Below are 21,821 nucleotides of genomic sequence, written 5' to 3'. Positions count from 1 at the left end.
TCGATTTCTAATATTATAAGACGAGCCAAAAATTCATCGATTGTACATTTTAATAGTACATTGATTACAGAATCATTTGGTACCAAACAGACACCAGCGTACAAATTTTTTAACATGATATACATAAATTAAGGTTGCGTCGCATAGGGTCAGCGGTAAAAGTATCGATTTCTAATATTTTAAGACGAGCCAAAAATTCATCGATTATACACTTTAATAGTACATTGATTACAGAATCTTTTGGTGCCAAGTAGACAACAGCGTACAAACTTTTTCATTTGCTATACATAAATAAGGATGCGTCGCACAGGGTCCGCATCAAAAAAGTATTAATTTCTAATATTTTAAGACGAGCCAAAAATTCATCGATTATACATTTTAATAGCACATTGATTACAGTATCTTTTGGTACCATGCAGACACCAGCGTACAAATTTTTTAATACGATAAACATAAAATAAGGATGCGGCGCACAGGGTCCGCTTCAAAAAAGTATGGATTTCTAATATTTTAAGACGAGCCAAAAATTCATCGATTATACATTTTAATAGTACATTGATTACAGAATCTTTTGGTACCATGCAGACACCAGCGTACAAATTTTTTAATACGATAAACATAAAATAAGGATGCGTCGCACAGGGTCCGCGTCAAGAAAGTATCAATTTCTAATATTTTAAGACTAGCCAAAAATTCATCGATTATACATTTTAATAGTACATTGATTCCAGAATCATTTGGTACCAAACAGACACCAGCGTACAAATTTTTTAACTTGATAAACATAAAGTAAGGTTGCGTCGCATAGGGTCAGCGGTAAGAAATTATCGATTTCTAATATTTTAAGACGAGCCAAAAATTCATCGATTATATATTTTAAAAGTACATTGATTACAGAATCTTTTCGTACCATGCAGACACCAGCGTACAAATTTTTTAATATGATAAACATAAAATAAGTATGCGTCGCACAGGATCCGCGTAAAAAAAGTATCAATTTCTAATATTTTAAGACGAGCCAAAAATTCATCGATTATACATTTTAATAGTACATTGATTACAGAATCTTTTGGTACCATGCAGACACCAGCGTACAAATTTTCTAATACGATAAACATAAAATAAGGATGCGTCGCACAGGTTCCGCGTCAAAATAGTATCGATTTCTAATATTTTAAGCCGAGCCAAAAATTCATCGATTATACATTTTAAAAGTACATTGATTACAGAATCTTTTGGTATCATGCAGACACCAGCGTACAAATTTTTTAACTTGATATACATAAAATAAGGTTGCGTCGCATAGGATCAGCGGTAAAAAGTATCGATTTCCAATATTTTAAGACGAGCCAAAAATTCATCGATTATACATTTTAATAGTACATTGATTATAGAATCTTTTGCTTCCAAGCAGACAACAGCGTACAAACTTTTTCATTTGCTATACATAAATTGAGGATGCGTCGCACAGGGTCCGCGTCAAAAAAGTATCGATTTCTAATATTTTAATACGAGCCAAAAATTCATCGATTATACATTTTAATAGTACATTGATTACAGAATCATTTGGTACCAAACAGACACCAGCGTACAAATTTTATAACTTGATATACATAAAATAAGGTTGCGTCGCATAGGGTCAGCGGTAAAAAGTATCGATTTCCAATATTTTAAGACGAGCCAAAAATTCATCGATTATACATTTTAAAAGTACATTGATTACAGAATCTTTTCGTACCATGCAGACACCAGCGTACAAATTTTTTATTAGGATAAACATAAAATAAGGATGCGTCGCACAGGGTCCGCGTCAAAAAAGTATCGATTTCTAATATTTTAAGACGAGCCAAAAATTCATCGATTATACATTTTAATAGTACATTGATTACAGAATCTTTTGGTACCAAGCAGACAACAGCGTACAAACATTTTCATTTGCTATACACAAATTAAGGATGCGTCGCACAGGGTCCGCGTCAAGAAAGTATCAATTTCTAATATTTTAAGACGAGCCAAAAATTCATCGATTATACATTTTAATAGTACATTGATTCCAGAATCATTTGGTACCAAACAGACACCAGCGTACAAATTTTATAACTTGATATACATAAAATAAGGTTGCGTCGCATAGGGTCAGCGGTAAAAGTATCGATTTCTAATATTTTAAGACGAGCCAAAAATTCATCGATTATACACTTTAATAGTACATTGATTACAGAATCTTTTGGTGCCAAGTAGACAACAGCGTACAAACTTTTTCATTTGCTATACATAAATAAGGATGCGTCGCACAGGGTCCGCATCAAAAAAGTATTAATTTCTAATATTTTAAGACGAGCCAAAAATTCATCGATTATACATTTTAATAGCACATTGATTACAGTATCTTTTGGTACCATGCAGACACCAGCGTACAAATTTTTTAATACGATAAACATAAAATAAGGATGCGGCGCACAGGGTCCGCTTCAAAAAAGTATGGATTTCTAATATTTTAAGACGAGCCAAAAATTCATCGATTATACATTTTAATAGTACATTGATTACAGAATCTTTTGGTACCATGCAGACACCAGCGTACAAATTTTTTAATACGATAAACATAAAATAAGGATGCATCGCACAGGGTCCGCGTCAAGAAAATATCAATTTCTAATATTTTAAGACGAGCCAAAAATTCTTCGATTATACATTTTAATAGTACATTGATTCCAGAATCATTTGGTACCAAACAGACACCAGCGTACAAATTTTTTAACTTGATAAACATAAAGTAAGGTTGCGTCGCATAGGGTCAGCGGTAAGAAATTATCGATTTCTAATATTTTAAGACGAGCCAAAAATTCATCGATTATACATTTTAAAAGTACATTGATTACAGAATCTTTTCGTACCATGCAGACACCAGCGTACAAATTTTTTAATATGATAAACATAAAATAAGTATGCGTCGCACAGGATCCGCGTAAAAAAAGTATCAATTTCTAATATTTTAAGACGAGCCAAAAATTCATCGATTATACATTTTAATAGTACATTGATTACAGAATCTTTTGGTACCATGCAGACACCAGCGTACAAATTTTCTAATACGATAAACATAAAATAAGGATGCGTCGCACAGGTTCCGCGTCAAAATAGTATCGATTTCTAATATTTTAAGCCGAGCCAAAAATTCATCGATTATACATTTTAAAAGTACATTGATTACAGAATCTTTTGGTATCATGCAGACACCAGCGTACAAATTTTTTAACTTGATATACATAAAATAAGGTTGCGTCGCATAGGATCAGCGGTAAAAAGTATCGATTTCCAATATTTTAAGACGAGCCAAAAATTCATCGATTATACATTTTAATAGTACATTGATTATAGAATCTTTTGGTACCAAGCAGACAACAGCGTACAAACTTTTTCATTTGCTATACATAAATTGAGGATGCGTCGCACAGGGTCCGCGTCAAAAAAGTATCGATTTCTAATATTTTAATACGAGCCAAAAATTCATCGATTATACATTTTAATAGTACATTGATTACAGAATCATTTGGTACCAAACAGACACCAGCGTACAAATTTTTTAACTTGATAAACATAAAGTAAGGTTGCGTCGCATAGGGTCAGCGGTAAGAAAGTATCGATTTCTAATATTTTAAGACGAGCCAAAAATTCATCGATTATACATTTTAATAGTACATTGATTACAGAATCTTTTGGTACCATGCAGACACCAGCGTACAAATTTTTTAATACGATAAACATAAAATAAGGATGCGTCGCACAGGGTCCGCGTCAAGAAAGTATCAATTTCTAATATTTTAAGACGAGCCAAAAATTCATCGATTATACATTTTAATAGTACATTGATTCCAGAATCATTTGGTACCAAACAGACACCAGCGTACAAATTTTTTAACTTGATAAACATAAAGTAAGGTTGCGTCGCATAGGGTCAGCGGTAAGAAAGTATCGATTTCTAATATTTTAAGACGAGCCAAAAATTCAGCGATTATACATTTTAAAAGTACATTGATTACAGAATCTTTTGGTACCATGCAGACACCAGCGTACAAATTTTATAACTTGATATACATAAAATAAGGTTGCGTCGCATAGGGTCAGCGGTAAAAAAGTATCGATTTCTAATATTTTAAGGCGAGCCAAAAATTCATCGATTATACATTTTAAAAGTACATTGATTACAGAATATTTTCGTACCATGCAGACACCAGCGTACACATTTTTTAATATGATAAACATAAAATAAGGATGCGTAGCACAGGGTCCGCTTCAAAAAAGTATCGATTTGTAATATTATAAGACGAGCCAAAAATTCATCGATTGTACATTTTAATAGTACATTGATTACAGAATCATTTGGTACCAAACAGACACCAGCGTACAAATTTTTTAACATGATATACATAAATTAAGGTTGCGTCGCATAGGGTCAGCGGTAAAAGTATCGATTTCTAATATTTTAAGACGAGCCAAAAATTCATCGATTATACACTTTAATAGTACATTGATTACAGAATCTTTTGGTGCCAAGTAGACAACAGCGTACAAACTTTTTCATTTGCTATACATAAATAAGGATGCGTCGCACAGGGTCCGCATCAAAAAAGTATTAATTTCTAATATTTTAAGACGAGCCAAAAATTCATCGATTATACATTTTAATAGCACATTGATTACAGTATCTTTTGGTACCATGCAGACACCAGCGTACAAATTTTTTAATACGATAAACATAAAATAAGGATGCGGCGCACAGGGTCCGCTTCAAAAAAGTATGGATTTCTAATATTTTAAGACGAGCCAAAAATTCATCGATTATACATTTTAATAGTACATTGATTACAGAATCTTTTGGTACCATGCAGACACCAGCGTACAAATTTTTTAATACGATAAACATAAAATAAGGATGCGTCGCACAGGGTCCGCGTCAAGAAAGTATCAATTTCTAATATTTTAAAACGAGCCAAAAATTCATCGATTATACATTTTAATAGTACATTGATTCCAGAATCATTTGGTACCAAACAGACACCAGCGTACAAATTTTTTAACTTGATTAACATAAAGTAAGGTTGCGTCGCATAGGGTCAGCGGTAAGAAATTATCGATTTCTAATATTTTAAGACGAGCCAAAAATTCATCGATTATACATTTTAAAAGTACATTGATTACAGAATCTTTTCGTACCATGCAGACACCAGCGTACAAATTTTTTAATATGATAAACATAAAATAAGTATGCGTCGCACAGGATCCGCGTAAAAAAAGTATCAATTTCTAATATTTTAAGACGAGCCAAAAATTCATCGATTATACATTTTAATAGTACATTGATTACAGAATCTTTTGGTACCATGCAGACACCAGCGTACAAATTTTCTAATACGATAAACATAAAATAAGGATGCGTCGCACAGGTTCCGCGTCAAAATAGTATCGATTTCTAATATTTTAAGCCGAGCCAAAAATTCATCGATTATACATTTTAAAAGTACATTGATTACAGAATCTTTTGGTATCATGCAGACACCAGCGTACAAATTTTTTAATTTGATATACATAAAATAAGGTTGCGTCGCATAGGATCAGCGGTAAAAAGTATCGATTTCCAATATTTTAAGACGAGCCAAAAATTCATCGATTATACATTTTAATAGTACATTGATTATAGAATCTTTTGGTACCAAGCAGACAACAGCGTACAAACTTTTTCATTTGCTATACATAAATTGAGGATGCGTCGCACAGGGTCCGCGTCAAAAAAGTATCGATTTCTAATATTTTAATACGAGCCAAAAATTCATCGATTATACATTTTAATAGTACATTGATTACAGAATCATTTGGTACCAAACAGACACCAGCGTACAAATTTTTTAACTTGATAAACATAAAGTAAGGTTGCGTCGCATAGGGTCAGCGGTAAGAAAGTATCGATTACTAATATTTTAAGACGAGCCAAAAATTCATCGATTATACATTTTAAAAGTACATTGATTACAGAATCTTTTGGTACCATGCAGACACCAGCGTACAAATTTTTTAACTTGATATACATAAAATATGTTTGCGTCGCATAGGGTTCGCGGTAAAAAAGTATCGATTTCTAATATTTTAAGACGAGCCAAAACTTCATCGATTATACATTTTAATAGTACATTGATTACAGAATCTTTTGGTACCATGCAGACACCAGCGTACAAATTTTTTAATACGATAAACATAAAATAAGGATGCGTCGCACAGGTTCCGCGTCAAAAAAGTATCGATTTCTACTATTTTAAGACGAGCCAAAAATTCATCGATTATACATTTTAAAAGTACATTGATTACAGAATCTTTTGGTACCATGCAGACACCAGCGTACAAATTTTTTAACTTGATTTACATAAAATAAGGTTGGATCGCATAGGATCAGCGGTAAAAAGTATCGATTTCCAATATTTTAAGACGAGCCAAAAATTCATCGATTATACATTTTAATAGTACATTGATTACAGAATCTTCTGGTACCATGCAGACACCAGCGTACAAATTTTTTAATACGATAAACAAAATAAGGATGCGTCGCACAGGTTCCGCGTCAAAAAAGTATCGATTTCTAATATTTTAAGACGAGCCAAAAATTCATCGATTATACATTTTAAAAGTACATTGATTACAGAATCTTTTGGTACCATGCAGACACCAGCGTACAAATTTTTTAACTTGATATACATAAATTAAGGTTGCGTCGCATAGGGTCAGCGGTAAAAAGTATCGATTTCTAATATTTTAAGACGAGCCAAAAATTCATCGATTATACTCTTTAATAGTACATTGATTACAGAATCTTTTGGTGCCAAGTAGACAACAGCGTACAAACTTTTTCATTTGCTATACATAAATAAGGGTGCGTCGCACAGGGTCAGCATCAAAAAAGTATTAATTTCTAATATTTTAAGACGAGCCAAAAATTCATCGATTATACATTTTAATAGCACATTGATTACAGTATCTTTTGGTACCATGCAGACACCAGCGTACAAATTTTTTAATACGATAAACATAAAATAATGATGCGTCGCACAGGGTCCGCTTCAAAAAAGTATGGATTACTAATATTTTAAGACGAGCCAAAAATTCATCGATTATACATTTTAAAAGTACATTGATTACAGAATCTTTTCGTACGATGCAGACACCAGCGTACAAATTTTTTAATATGATAAACTTAAAATAAGGATGCGTCGCACAGGGTCCGCGTCAAAAAAGTATCGATTTCTAATATTTTCAGACGAGCCAAAAATTCATCGATTATACATTTTAAAAGTACATTGATTACAGAATCTTTTGGTACCATGCAGACACCAGCGTACAAATTTTTGAACTTGATATACATAAAATAAGGTTGCGTCGCATAGGATCAGCGGTAACTAGTATCGATTTCCAATATTTTAAGACGAGCCAAAAATTCATCGATTATACACTTTAATAGTACATTGATTATAGAATCTTTTGGTACCAAGCAGACAACAGCGTACAAACTTTTTCATTTGCTATACATAAATTAAGGATGCGTCGCACAGGGTCCGCGTCAAAAAAGTATCGATTTCTAATATTTTAATACGAGCCAAAAATTCATCGATTATACATTTTAATAGTACATTGATTACAGAATCATTTGGTACCAACCAGACACCAGCGTACAAATTTTATAACTTGATATACATAAAATAAGGTTGCGTCGCATAGGGTCAGCGGTAAAAAGTATCGATTTCCAATATTTTAAGACGAGCCAAAAATTCATCGATTATACATTTTAAAAGTACATTGATTACATAATATTTTCGTACCATGCAGACACCAGCGTACACATTTTTTAATATGATAAACATAAAATAAGGATGCGTCGCACAGGGTCCGCTTCAAAAAAGTATCGATTTCTAATATTATAAGACGAGCCAAAAATTCATCGATTGTACATTTTAATAGTACATTGATTACAGAATCATTTGGTACCAAACAGACACCAGCGTACAAATTTTTTAACATGATATACATAAATTAAGGTTGCGTCGCATAGGGTCAGCGGTAAAAGTATCGATTTCTAATATTTTAAGACGAGCCAAAAATTCATCGATTATACACTTTAATAGTACATTGATTACAGAATCTTTTGGTGCCAAGTAGACAACAGCGTACAAACTTTTTCATTTGCTATACATAAATAAGGATGCGTCGCACAGGGTCCGCATCAAAAAAGTATTAATTTCTAATATTTTAAGACGAGCCAAAAATTCATCGATTATACATTTTAATAGCACATTGATTACAGTATCTTTTGGTACCATGCAGACACCAGCGTACAAATTTTTTAATACGATAAACATAAAATAAGGATGCGGCGCACAGGGTCCGCTTCAAAAAAGTATGGATTTCTAATATTTTAAGACGAGCCAAAAATTCATCGATTATACATTTTAATAGTACATTGATTACAGAATCTTTTGGTACCATGCAGACACCAGCGTACAAATTTTTTAATACGATAAACATAAAATAAGGATGCGTCGCACAGGGTCCGCGTCAAGAAAGTATCAATTTCTAATATTTTAAGACGAGCCAAAAATTCATCGATTATACATTTTAATAGTACATTGATTCCAGAATCATTTGGTACCAAACAGACACCAGCGTACAAATTTTTTAACTTGATAAACATAAAGTAAGGTTGCGTCGCATAGGGTCAGCGGTAAGAAATTATCGATTTCTAATATTTTAAGACGAGCCAAAAATTCATCGATTATACATTTTAAAAGTACATTGATTACAGAATCTTTTCGTACCATGCAGACACCAGCGTACAAATTTTTTAATATGATAAACATAAAATAAGTATGCGTCGCACAGGATCCGCGTAAAAAAAGTATCAATTTCTAATATTTTAAGACGAGCCAAAAATTCATCGATTATACATTTTAATAGTACATTGATTACAGAATCTTTTGGTACCATGCAGACACCAGCGTACAAATTTTCTAATACGATAAACATAAAATAAGGATGCGTCGCACAGGTTCCGCGTCAAAATAGTATCGATTTCTAATATTTTAAGCCGAGCCAAAAATTCATCGATTATACATTTTAAAAGTACATTGATTACAGAATCTTTTGGTATCATGCAGACACCAGCGTACAAATTTTTTAACTTGATATACATAAAATAAGGTTGCGTCGCATAGGATCAGCGGTAAAAAGTATCGATTTCCAATATTTTAAGACGAGCCAAAAATTCATCGATTATACATTTTAATAGTACATTGATTATAGAATCTTTTGGTACCAAGCAGACAACAGCGTACAAACTTTTTCATTTGCTATACATAAATTGAGGATGCGTCGCACAGGGTCCGCGTCAAAAAAGTATCGATTTCTAATATTTTAATACGAGCCAAAAATTCATCGATTATACATTTTAGTAGTACATTGATTACAGAATCATTTGGTACCAAACAGACACCAGCGTACAAATTTTATAACTTGATATACATAAAATAAGGTTGCGTCGCATAGGGTCAGCGGTAAAAAGTATCGATTTCCAATATTTTAAGACGAGCCAAAAATTCATCGATTATACATTTTAAAAGTACATTGATTACTGAATATTTTCGTACCATGCAGACACCAGCGTACACATTTTTTAATATGATAAACATAAAATAAGGATGCGTCGCACAGGGTCCGCTTCAAATAAGTATCGATTTCTAATATTATAAGACGAGCCAAAAATTCATCGATTGTACATTTTAATAGTACATTGATTACAGAATCATTTGGTACCAAACAGACACCAGCGTACAAATTTTTTAACTTGATATACTTAAATTAAGGTTGCGTCGCATAGGGTCAGCGGTAAAAAGTATCGATTTGTAATATTTTAAGACGAGCCAAAAATTCATCGATTATACACTTTAATAGTACATTGATTACAGAATTTTTTGGTGCCAAGTAGACAACAGCGTACAAACTTTTTCATTTGCTATACATAATTAAGGATGCGTCGCACAGGGTCCGCGTCAAAAAAGTATCGATTTCTAATATTTTAAGACGAGCCAAAAATTCATCGATTATACATTTTAATAGTACATTGATTACAGAATCTTTTGGTACCAAGCAGACAACAGCGTACAAACTTTTTCATTTGCTATACACAAATTAAGGATGCGTCGCACAGGGTCCGCGTCAAGAAAGTATCAATTTCTAATATTTTAAGACGAGCCAAAAATTCATCGATTATACATTTTAATAGTACATTGATTCCAGAATCATTTGGTACCAAACAGACACCAGCGTACAAATTTTATAACTTGATATACATAAAATAAGTTGCGTCGCATAGGGTCAGCGGTAAAAAAGTATCGATTTCTAATATTTTAAGACGAGCCAAAAATTCATCGATTATACATTTTAAAAGTACATTGATTACAGAATATTTTCGTACCATGCAGACACCAGCGTACAAATTTTTTAATATGATAAACATAAAATAAGGATGCGTCGCACAGGGTCCGGGTAAAAAAGGATCAATTTCTAATATTTTAAGACGATCCAAAAATTCATCGATTATACATTTTAATAGTACATTGATTACAGAATCTTTTGGTACCATGCAGACACCAGCGTACAAATTTTTTAATACGATAACTTAAAATATGGTTGCGTCGCACAGGGTTCGCGTCAAAAAAGTATCAATTTCTAATATTTTAAGACGAGCCAAAAATTCATCGATTATACATTTTAATAATACATTGATTACAGAATCATTTGGTACCAACCAGACACCAGCGTACAAATTTTTTAACTTGATAAACATAAAGTAAGGTTGCGTCGCATAGGGTCAGCGGTAAGAAAGTATCGATTTCTAATATTTTAAGACGAGCCAAAAATTCATCGATTATACATTTTAAAAGTACATTGATTACAGAATCTTTTCGTACCATGCAGACACCAGCGTACAAATTTTTTAATATGATAAACATAAAATAAGGATGCGTCGCACAGGGTCCGCGTAAAAAATGTATCAATTTCTAATATTTTAAGACGAGCCGAAAATTCATCGATTATACATTTTAATAGTACATTGATTACAGAATCTTTTGGTACCATGCAGACACCAGCGTACAAATTTTTTAATAGGATTAACATAAAATAAGGATGCGTCGCACAGGGTCCGCGTCAAAAAAGTATCGATTTCTAATATTTTAAGACGAGCCAAAAATTCATCGATTATACATTTTAATAGTACATTGATTACAGAATCATTTGGTACCAAACAGACACCAGCGTACAAATTTTTTAACTTGATATACATAAATTAAGGTTGCGTCGCATAGGGTCAGCGGTAAAAAGTATCGATTTCTAATATTTTAAGACGAGCCAAAAATTCATCGATTATACACTTTAATAGTACATTGATTACAGAATCTTTTGGTGCCAAGTAGACAACAGCGTACAAACTTTTTCATTTGCTATACATAAATAAGGATGCGTCGTACAGGGTCCGCGTCAAAAAAGTATTAATTTCTAATATTTTAAGGCGAGCCAAAAATTCATCGATTATACATTTTAATAGCACATTGATTACAGTATCTTTTGGTACCATGCAGACACCAGCGTACAAATTTTTTAATAGGATAAACATAAAATAAGGTTGCGTCGCACAGGGTCCGCGTCAAAAAAGTATGGATTTCTAATATTTTAAGACGAGCCAAAAATTCATCGAATATACATTTTAATAGTACATTGATTACAGAATCTTTTGGTACCATGCAGACACCAGCGTACAAATTTTTTAATACGATAAACATAAAATAAGGATGCGTCGCACAGGTTCCGCGTCAAAAAAGTATCGATTTCTAATATTTTAAGACGAGCCAAAAATTCATCGATTATACATTTTAAAAGTACATTGATTACAGAATCATTTGGTACCACACAGACACCAGCGTACAAATTTTTTAACTTGATATACATAAATTAAGGTTGCGTCGCATAGGGTCAGCGGTAAAAAGTATCGATTTCTAATATTTTAAGACGAGCCAAAAATTCATCGATTATACACTTTAATAGTACATTGATTACAGAATCTTTTGGTGCCAAGTAGACAACAGCGTACAAACTTTTTCATTTGCTATACATAAATAAGGATGCGTCGCTCAGGGTCCGCGTCAAAAAAGTATTAATTTCTAATATTTTAAGACGAGCCAAAAATTCATCGATTATACATTTTAATAGTACATTGATTCCAGAATCATTTGGTACCAAACAGACACCAGCGTACAAATGTTTTAACTTTATATAGAATATGTTTGCGTCGCATAGGGTCAACTGTAAGAAAGTATCGTATTCTAATATTTTAAGGCGAGCCAAAAATTCATCGTATATATATTTCAATTGTGTATTGTTTGCAGATTATCTTTGTACCATAAGTATACCAGCGTACTACCTTTTTGGTCTAATATACGTTATATAAATCTGCGCCGTATGGGATTTGCGGCTTAAAAATTTTAATTTTCGATATTTCAAAACGTGCAAAAAATTAATCTTATATACATTTTAACAGTACATTGTCTGCATATTATTACGAATTATGCGTGATTGCATGCATATATCGTGGTAATATATGTCGAAACTCATTTCTACTGCGCATTCGGAATTCGAATTATATCAAGATTATCGAAAAGTGTCGGACGAAATATATTTGTGACTCTAATTAAGAAAATAATTTTTGTTTTAAAAATTATATCTACGAAACCTTAATTGTAAATTTGTATTCATGTCTCACTTCTATTCTTAACTTAATAAATATACTACTTCTTAATTAAATAAATATATTAGAAAATATTAATATAGTAAGGTAATTAAATTTTAAAATAGTAATATGTTATAAAAATTAAAATAGCAATATATTGTAAATAATATGTTGTAATATCTTATCCTCGATTAATATTTTTGTTACAGAAATCAGCTGATTAAAATTTTAATTTGCTAATTAATTTTTAAAATAAGAATATGTTATAACATTTAAAATAATATGTTTTAAATAATGTAATATATAATTCCTTAAACTCGATTAATATTTATAACAGCTATCAGCTGATTTCTGTCAAAAAATATTAATCTAATATTAATCTAATATTAATCTTTTTGGTCTAATATACGTAAAATGAATCCGCGCCGTATGGGGTTCGCGGGTAAAAAGTTTTAATTTTCAATATTTTAAAGCGAGCCAAAAATTAATCTTTCATATATTTCAACAGTACATTGCCTGCACATTATGATGGTACCATCACCATATCAGCCTACAAACTTTTTGGTCTAATATACGTAAAATAAATCCGCGCCGTATGGGGTCAGCGGCTTAAAATTTTAATTTTTAATATTATGCGTAACTATATACATATATCGCGATAATAGATGTCGATACTCATTTCTACTGCGCATTCGCAATTCGAATTATATTAAGATTATCGAAAAGTGTCGGATGAAATATATTTATGACTCTAATTTAGGAAATATTTGTCCTTAAAAATTGCTACGGAACCTTAATTGTTAATTTGGATTTATGTCTCACTTCTATTTTTAACTTAATAAATATATTACTTTATAATTAAATGAATAAATTAAAAAATATTAATATAGCGAGCTAATTAAATTTTAAAATAATAATATGTTATAATAATTAAAATATATAGCAATATGTTGTGAATAATATGTTGTAATATTTTATCCTCGATTAATATTTTTGTTATAGAAATCAGCTGATTAAAACGTAAAATTGCTAATTAATTCTTAAAATAAGAATATGTTATAACATTTAAAATAATAATATGTTTTAAATAATGTATTATAATTCCTTAAATTCGATTAATATTTATAACAGCTATCAGTTGATTTCTGTCAAAAAATATTAATCGCACAGATAAGGCATTATAACATATTATTTATAACATTATTATATTAAATTTTATAACATATTTTTATGTTAAAATTTAATTAGCAATGTAATGCTTTAATCATCTGATTTCTATCAAAAAATATTAACCAAGTTTAAACAAACTTTATATAAAAATATTAATTTTTTATTTAAAATCGAGGAATGGCGTAACGCGCGCTTTTATTATTCTAATCTTTTTCTAAAAAAGACATTAAGTTGATTCTCGCAAGTATTTTTGCCTTTTTTCCGCCAAAATATTAATCAAGTTTAAAGTATAATAACATATTATTTGAAACATTATTTTATTTTACTTTTTGGACTAACTGTCAAACTGCTAATTGCTAACCCTCGCGATGACAGCCTTTCGATGCTACGAATATAACACACAACACGAATGTCAAAAATATTAATCAAGCTTAAAGTATTATCACATATTATTTAAAACATATTATTATTTTATTTAATTTTATTTTAGACTAACTGTCAAACTGCTAACTGCTAACCCTCGCGATGACAGCCTTTCGATGCTACGAATATAACACACAACGCGAATGTCAAAAATATTAATTAAGCTTAAAGTATTATCACATATTATTTAAAACATATTATTATTTTATTTAATTTTATTTTAGACTAACTGTCAAACTGCTAACTGCTAACCCTCGCGATGACAGCCTTTCGATGCTACGAATATAACACACAACGCGAATGTCAAAAATATTAATTAAGCTTAAAGTATTATCACATATTATTTAAAACATTATTATTTTATTTTATTTTATTTTGGTCAAACTGCTAACTGTTAACCCTCGCGATGACAGTCTTTCGATGCTACGAATATAACACACAACGCGAATCGACAGAGAACCAATCAGCATTGCGGAAAAGAGGCAACAATACTTCGAGACTTTCGAGAATCGACTTAACATGCACTTTTTAGAAATGGATAAAGTGTTACTAAACGAGATTTTATATTCTATTTTATACTAAATTTATTAAAAAAACAAAGGAACAAAAACAACTACAAATATTATATAACAAAATATAACTTTATATTATATTTATATAATATTATTATATAACAATATTCTTGATTCTAAATACCTCATTACACAATATAGATATCAATAATATTGCAGAACAACATTATAATGTAAATAAATATTTATACTGTAGATTATTATTTAATCTATTAATATTTGATAACACAAATAGCTTAATCAGACATAATCCTGTAGATTTAATAAGATAGATCGTCGGGCTGAGTGTGTCAATCGAATTTCAGTGGTGTGGTTACGAGTTGTTTTGTCTCGATTACATTATGGGCAGTATTCATCGTCACTCTGGGCATCGCCAGCCATACGGAAATGTTAATATGTCGACCGCTCTATGATCCTGACTATCGTATTATAGAAGCCGTGCTGGAAACCCGAGCGTTTTTGGGAAGAAGGCTCGCAGTTCCCCTCAAGGAACTCTTTGAGTAAGCTATGTTGCGGTAATCAAGCCAATCAAGTTTTACAGATATTATATGTTATCTCAAAAGAAGTAGGTTAAACTGAAAATTACGATGCATATAATACTGCTACAAGTTGTATATTAAAAGTATAGATTCTTTTTAATTAATACCACAATTCAGTCACATTTCAATCATATTTAAAAATAAAATAATATTTTTTTATATTTAACAAATTATTTTTTATATTTTTATCAAAAACAAAATATCACATATTTTAATAAAAATACATCGTTCACGTCACGTTCGATATAAAAGTAGTTCTATGTAGTTTAACTATAGACTACACACAGTCAACGCGCGTAAATTATATTTTTATCTATATTTTTTTTTATTAAGTATTCCTCAGGCTAGAAAGGACAAATACAGCGGGAGCTTTGCACAATGTGTGTTATAATTTCAACAATAATATTTATTTTCAGAAAATGTCGAAACAACGAGGCAGCTTACCTCGCTTTCGGGCTGGAAAACACGATGAAACTAGAACATTTGACTGCGCATTGGACATGGATAGGCTTGTCTAAAGCAATCTCGAATATTAAAGTCGATTTGAAGGGTCTCCGAATATTAACGCCAAATCTGCAGCAAAGTCTTCAGGATTTCTTATATGCTTGTGGGTTAAATCTCACGGCGCACAGAATAATGGTATTTTCGTTTACCTACTTATGAGCATTTTAAGCTACTTATATTATTCTAACTTTTTATTTTTCTATTTTCTCAAGTAAAAGCAAAATATATAATTTTTATTTAAGAATATGAACAAAAATTTTACTATACTTTATCAGTTTGATTAAAGCTCGGGATTAGCTCAGCACAGCTTGAAAAATTTTCTTCACAGCTTGAAAAATTTTCTTGAATGAAAAATTCACTAGCATATTAAGAGAAAGTAACAAATTACGCAGCTGCATAACTACGTAATACTAGACGGCTAGTATGATAAACGACACGAATTTCACAGCGAGTTGTTCTCGTGATTATGCTTCAATGCCGCTACTAATTAAAATGTATTTAGTTGCATGTATAGCTACGTCAATTCATCAAGTACATAATGCATACACGCGTATATCTATTTTAATATTTTCATTTTGGACGTATATATGTCATTCAAATATAATTAACAAATGCTTTTTCAGTTTACAATAATATATATTAATTAACGAAATTTAAAGCTATATTAAAAAGCGACTCTTTATAAATGTTATTTTCAAATATTTTTATTAATATTTTCTATATTTGTAGATTCAAGGACCGATCCTGAATAAAGATTTGACTACAATGTCCGATCAATTAGACAATATATCCCGTCAGCTGCATGATCGAAGTATTGCCAGAGAACTGCAAAGCATTGGAATAACAATGCGCGATTTGACATTGAGACGGGTGAAGCCTCTAATGAAATTCCAGGACGATTTGGTGTATCACCTTGCAGTTCTGGAGTTGAAAGTACAACCTCTTTGGCGTCAAGTTAATCAATCAATCTCTCATCTGAGAACTATACAATATTACATAGATCATCAGGGAGAAAAGATAGCTCAATTGGTGGGCAACATGCTAAAAAAATTCTCGTAGATTATAAAAAATATAAAGTTATGATTATTTCCTATCTATAAAATAGAAAATGTTTTCATGTTAAATTATTCAAGTTCATCATTCACACATTTTCAGAAAACAAAATCGTACGTGGACCGAATGGTCAATTATCTGGATCAATGGCGGATGCATGTTCTTACGGAAATGGGCACGGGAGTATCCAAATGTCGACCTTTGTGGGACGTTTTAGAAGGAATCAGATACTTATTATGTGGTCACATTTTAAATCCTTTCGTATGTACAATTAAAAATAAAAACATTAATTATATTCTAATATCTAACAATAAATGATAATAATTAATTAATAAAACATTAAGCGCATGTTCAACAAGGCATTTTATATGATTAATATTTAGAACGGTTTCTGGTTCGCTACATTTGTATGTGCAGTCGTTATGATTGCCAGCACACCAATAGCTCATATTTTATCACTATTGTACAAGAAACCATCTCAATCTCATTTTATGGAAGTTGTTAGCCCGCCAACAAGAATGTTAGTATATCTGATTATGAATTATTTGATCCAAATTCAAAAGGGACTTAAACTATAAAAATAAAAATATACTTTTTTGTTAGGGAAAGTCTCGATATGGATAATAGAACATGGCGAACGCCAGAGTAAGTACACTTTGATATATATAATATTTAGATATTTTATATTTAGATCACACATTGTATTAATATATAATATCAAAAGCGTGTATAAAGCATATATAAATTATTGATACTGAATCGTATTTATAGCTGAAATTATATTTTACAGTCCACCACCGTTGCCGCAAAGCAATTGGTAACGATGACGAAAAAACGAGATTTCATGCAGATTCGGAAAGATATTAATATGGCATCAGAGTTGGCAAGAATATAGCAAAGAATATGACAAGAACATTGAAGAAACTTAAAGTATAGGGCATACGAAATAAATTTTGCTTGTATTTAATTAAACAAATTTCTTTAGTTTAAAATAATCGACTGCCATTTATTTTGATAAAATCTATTCAATCTAAGAATTGTCATCTATTATAATTGTGAAAAATTCTTTATATGTCTGTTTGTTAAAAAATATATATATACTTTCTGAATACCAAAATTTATTTTTCTTACCATATTATATTCCTGCGCGCGCGCACAATAGTTACATAAGAAATTATTTCACGAAATACATAATATCTCATGATATAGACACGAATGAACTCGCGCTTGCTTCACCTATGGAATTGTTAGCAATGCAATGATATATTCCAATATGTTCTTTGTTCAGCCGACTCAATTGCATCCAAGATGTTCGCATAAGCGGCTCTGGACCGTCGCTCGTATGTACCGTCGCCTCATGTCCCTTTTCTGTGAATAAAACGATTGTTTACTGAATTCTACGCATCACATTTGTATAGTTTGCAAAGCGCATAAATATTAAGAAAAATTATTAAGTATTTTTAAAGGATCTCAAATCAATTTTTTTTAACCTTATTTCTTCAGTCATATTTTTCTTACATTTTTCGTTCCGAAATGATCATACTTATTATTGAGATTCGCTAAAGCACGAGAATTCGCAAAAATATCTTATCTCAATACTTGATATATTGTATCATTTTACCAGGCAGTTTTAGTATTCTTCTCCCGTCAGCTGAGTGAAATTCCCAAAAGATATCCGGCACCGGAAATCCTTTTGCCTCGCAATTTAATGCGACACGTTGACCAAAGGACGAGGCAACGTCTTCTAGAGTTGACAGGATCCAAGGTCTACTTTCACAAGGACCGAGATGTTGCAACCTCAAGGAAGACGAGTTTCTAAGTTTCATCGCCTCCTCATGCAGCGCGCATGGCGTCGCGTAAGTTTCATTATTGCTACCACAGGCCGGACTCTGTTCCATACAGATGCAGGTTGCCTCCGGAGCATCCTGCGTAAAAGTGTAATTCTGTTAATTAATTATACGACGCTTTTCCCTCTATACCATCGTGCTAAATCATTGTTATCGCTTTCTATATCTATATCTTGATACTGTTATTACTTTTGCTTCATCTCAGCCGCAGTGATTATCATCGGATATATTCGAGGACAAAATAATTCTCCCATTCTCTACTTTGGAGAAGTTAAATCGCTTAAAGTTGGTAATGTGGTACTTTGTGTGCCGGCACGTCTTCCCTGTATCCTGAACGTCTTTACGGAATTACTGGCACAAACGTAACGCTCCACGCTAATAATCGTCGTAGATAGTTGTTAGTTTGCTCAATTATGAATAATTAATGACCGTTTAAATAATTCAATACAGCAAGTCTATGAAATAATTAATATTTATACAGTTGACAGAAAACTTTAAAAAGTTTTTGACTATTTAAAGATTCGACTAAGGGCATGTTCCGATATACACTGCCAGTACTGAAAGGCTATAGTTTACGTTACGTATATTATATATTTTCAGTACTGGCAGTAATATCGGAATATGGGATATATATAGCTCTTTCTTAAGATTATATAGCGAAGTATTATTCTTATTCAGCCCGCATCTCTATCATAAACGGCTTGCCTGATTGTTTGATTGCATGACGTGTGTATGCGCATATATATGCTCACAATGCGATTACGACCCACGATGCACGACAAGATGAAATTAGATGCGAAAAGGCCAGCAGAGCGGGTCAGCGACCGTAAGTCACTGACTACGATCTTAAAACTACGATAGATCTGATTGATAGCGTAACTCATTGTCGCAGTAGGTGGATAATATACTGGTCTGCCTTGTGTATATCGCGCGCACTAACGCACTAATTTTGCGCAATGACGCGTGATTCCTGTTTTTGCGTTAAACTAACCCAGAAAACGGGATATATCACATTACTAGGCTCGTTGAAACTGAGAGATCTAGAACGTGATCTCTTTAACTGAATTGGAAAAGTAAATTTAACACTTACGAAGGTGATAAATATCGCACGTAAGAATAACGCGCGATTTACATATTTGATCTTTAAAAGAATCGGCTTTTACTTGTGAATTATATTGATGATGTATAAATTACACGAATATAAAATATGATAAAAATGTATATATAATAAATAATAATTTTAATATAACATATAAAGAAATTAGAGATATCCAAAAAAAGCTATAACACCAATAAAATTCAATAAAATTATCATAATTAAAATAATTTTTTAACATATTAGATGTCGAGCGTTAAGTATTGAAGTAAAATTCATTGTAATGTGTTTCAAGGTCTCTTTTAATTCCGGAAACGAACTACATACATATACATACCTCTTCTTGTAGGTCAGATCGTAACTCGCACAGATAATTTCTTGCGCAGTATCCATCGTTACGGTTCTTTGGAGATAAAAGAGGGATGCTTGAATTCCAGCATGGTTCGCCAAGGAAACGGGCGCACAAACCATCTGGACAGCATCCGCAAGGGTCAGGTACCGATCCTAACAAACATTTTCCAGGATTTTCTGGACACCTATTTAAAGCAAAATTAAAACTCTATACATAAAATGTTTTTAATGTTGTAAAATTTTTCTGTATAAACTATATTTAACTATATAATGCATTATTATTATAATCATATTTAGTTTTATCTATGTAAACACTTGTACCTATAATATCCGCACTCGATGCAACCTGGTGGTTGCTCTTTTTCATTGACGCTCTTATTTTCAATGGTTTCAGCGGAAGTGACTTGTTGGAGTGTCACACAGAACACCAACGTTGACAAAAACGCGAACGGAAACGCTCTCCGGCGCGTCATTTCGCCTACTGACAGAAAGCGCGAGTGTCATTCGCCATGTCACTCCCGATGTGAAGAGGGAGGATGAGGCGTATGCACACTGCGTATTATTATATATATTACAAAAATTCTCTCAAGAGAGATAATTATCAGTCATGCTTTTTTTTCGCGATATTTAACTTTACTTATATTTTGTAACTTTACTAGCACAATACATTCCTTGATTTTATTAAAAAGATTGAAAATTTTATATTAAAAAATTAAAAAATTATTTTAAAAAAATATAAAGTTGACTAAAACTCCAATAATCTTATTTGACAGAAATAAGCTGATTGAGAAGTTAATTTCCTAATTAAATTTTAAAATAATAATACGTTTTAAAAATTAAAATAATATGTTTCAAATAATATATTTTTATTTCAATATTTAATTAGCAAATTGTCGCTTTGTTAATATTTTTTTACAGAAATCAGCTAATTAACGCGCAAATTTACTAATTAAATTTTTTAATGATAATATATTTTAAATAATATACTATAGTTATTTAAACTCGAATAATATTTTTTGACAGAAATCAACTGATAACTTGTTTGTAAAATTTAAAATATTAAATGTTGACACTTTGTCGCCGCGGATCATATGCGGCGCATACTTATTTTACGTATATGATGTAAAAAAATTTGTACGCTGGTGTCTGCTTAGTACCAAATAATTCTGCAGGCAATGTACTATTGAAATATACAAGAGATGAATTTTTGGCTCGTCTCATAATATTAAAAATCGACACTATGTCCCCACAAATTCTATGGGACGCATTTTTGTATACGTATATTACTATATTTAAAGAAGCCAAAAATTCATCATTTGTGTATTTCGATAGTATATTGTAAAAAGATCATTTTTATACCAAACAGATTTGAGCCTACAAATTCTTCTATTTAATATAAATAATTTATCTATGCGCAGTATAGGGTCCACGGCAACAAAGTAT

General features: G+C 31.4%; 2 protein-coding genes across 2 annotated transcripts in view; one reads left to right on the top strand and one right to left on the bottom strand.

Moving 5' to 3' along the window:
* The window catches only part of Prom (prominin), a 44,866-nt gene extending 26,765 nt beyond the window's left edge, over nt 1–18,101 (top strand). Inside the window, exons 11-17 of the mRNA XM_083052279.1 lie at nt 15,294–15,488; nt 15,944–16,166; nt 16,761–17,060; nt 17,187–17,345; nt 17,468–17,604; nt 17,688–17,729; nt 17,875–18,101. Coding sequence (XP_082908405.1) covers nt 15,294–15,488; nt 15,944–16,166; nt 16,761–17,060; nt 17,187–17,345; nt 17,468–17,604; nt 17,688–17,729; nt 17,875–17,905 — 1,087 coding nt within the window. The 3' untranslated portion in view covers nt 17,906–18,101. The remainder of the gene's footprint in view (nt 1–15,293; nt 15,489–15,943; nt 16,167–16,760; nt 17,061–17,186; nt 17,346–17,467; nt 17,605–17,687; nt 17,730–17,874) is intronic.
* Nucleotides 18,089–20,851, bottom strand: LOC145944145 (insulin-like growth factor-binding protein-related protein 1). The gene is made up of 4 exons (XM_083052292.1): nt 20,700–20,851; nt 20,365–20,563; nt 18,706–19,009; nt 18,089–18,452 (listed from the first exon to the last, which is right to left on the bottom strand). Exons 1-4 carry the CDS (start codon nt 20,849–20,851, stop codon nt 18,283–18,285), a joined length of 825 nt encoding a protein of 274 aa, XP_082908418.1. The 3' UTR covers nt 18,089–18,282.
* Between the last annotated feature and the right edge of the window lie 970 nt (nt 20,852–21,821).

This window comes from Prenolepis imparis, unplaced genomic scaffold (genome assembly GCF_030444845.1).
Source record: "Prenolepis imparis isolate NDT839.2.m4 unplaced genomic scaffold, iyPreImpa1.0 SCAF_1, whole genome shotgun sequence".
Lineage (NCBI taxonomy): Eukaryota > Metazoa > Arthropoda > Insecta > Hymenoptera > Formicidae > Prenolepis > Prenolepis imparis.
Note: the sequence above shows the minus strand (reverse complement) of the source record. Positions and strands in the feature narration are given on the sequence as shown.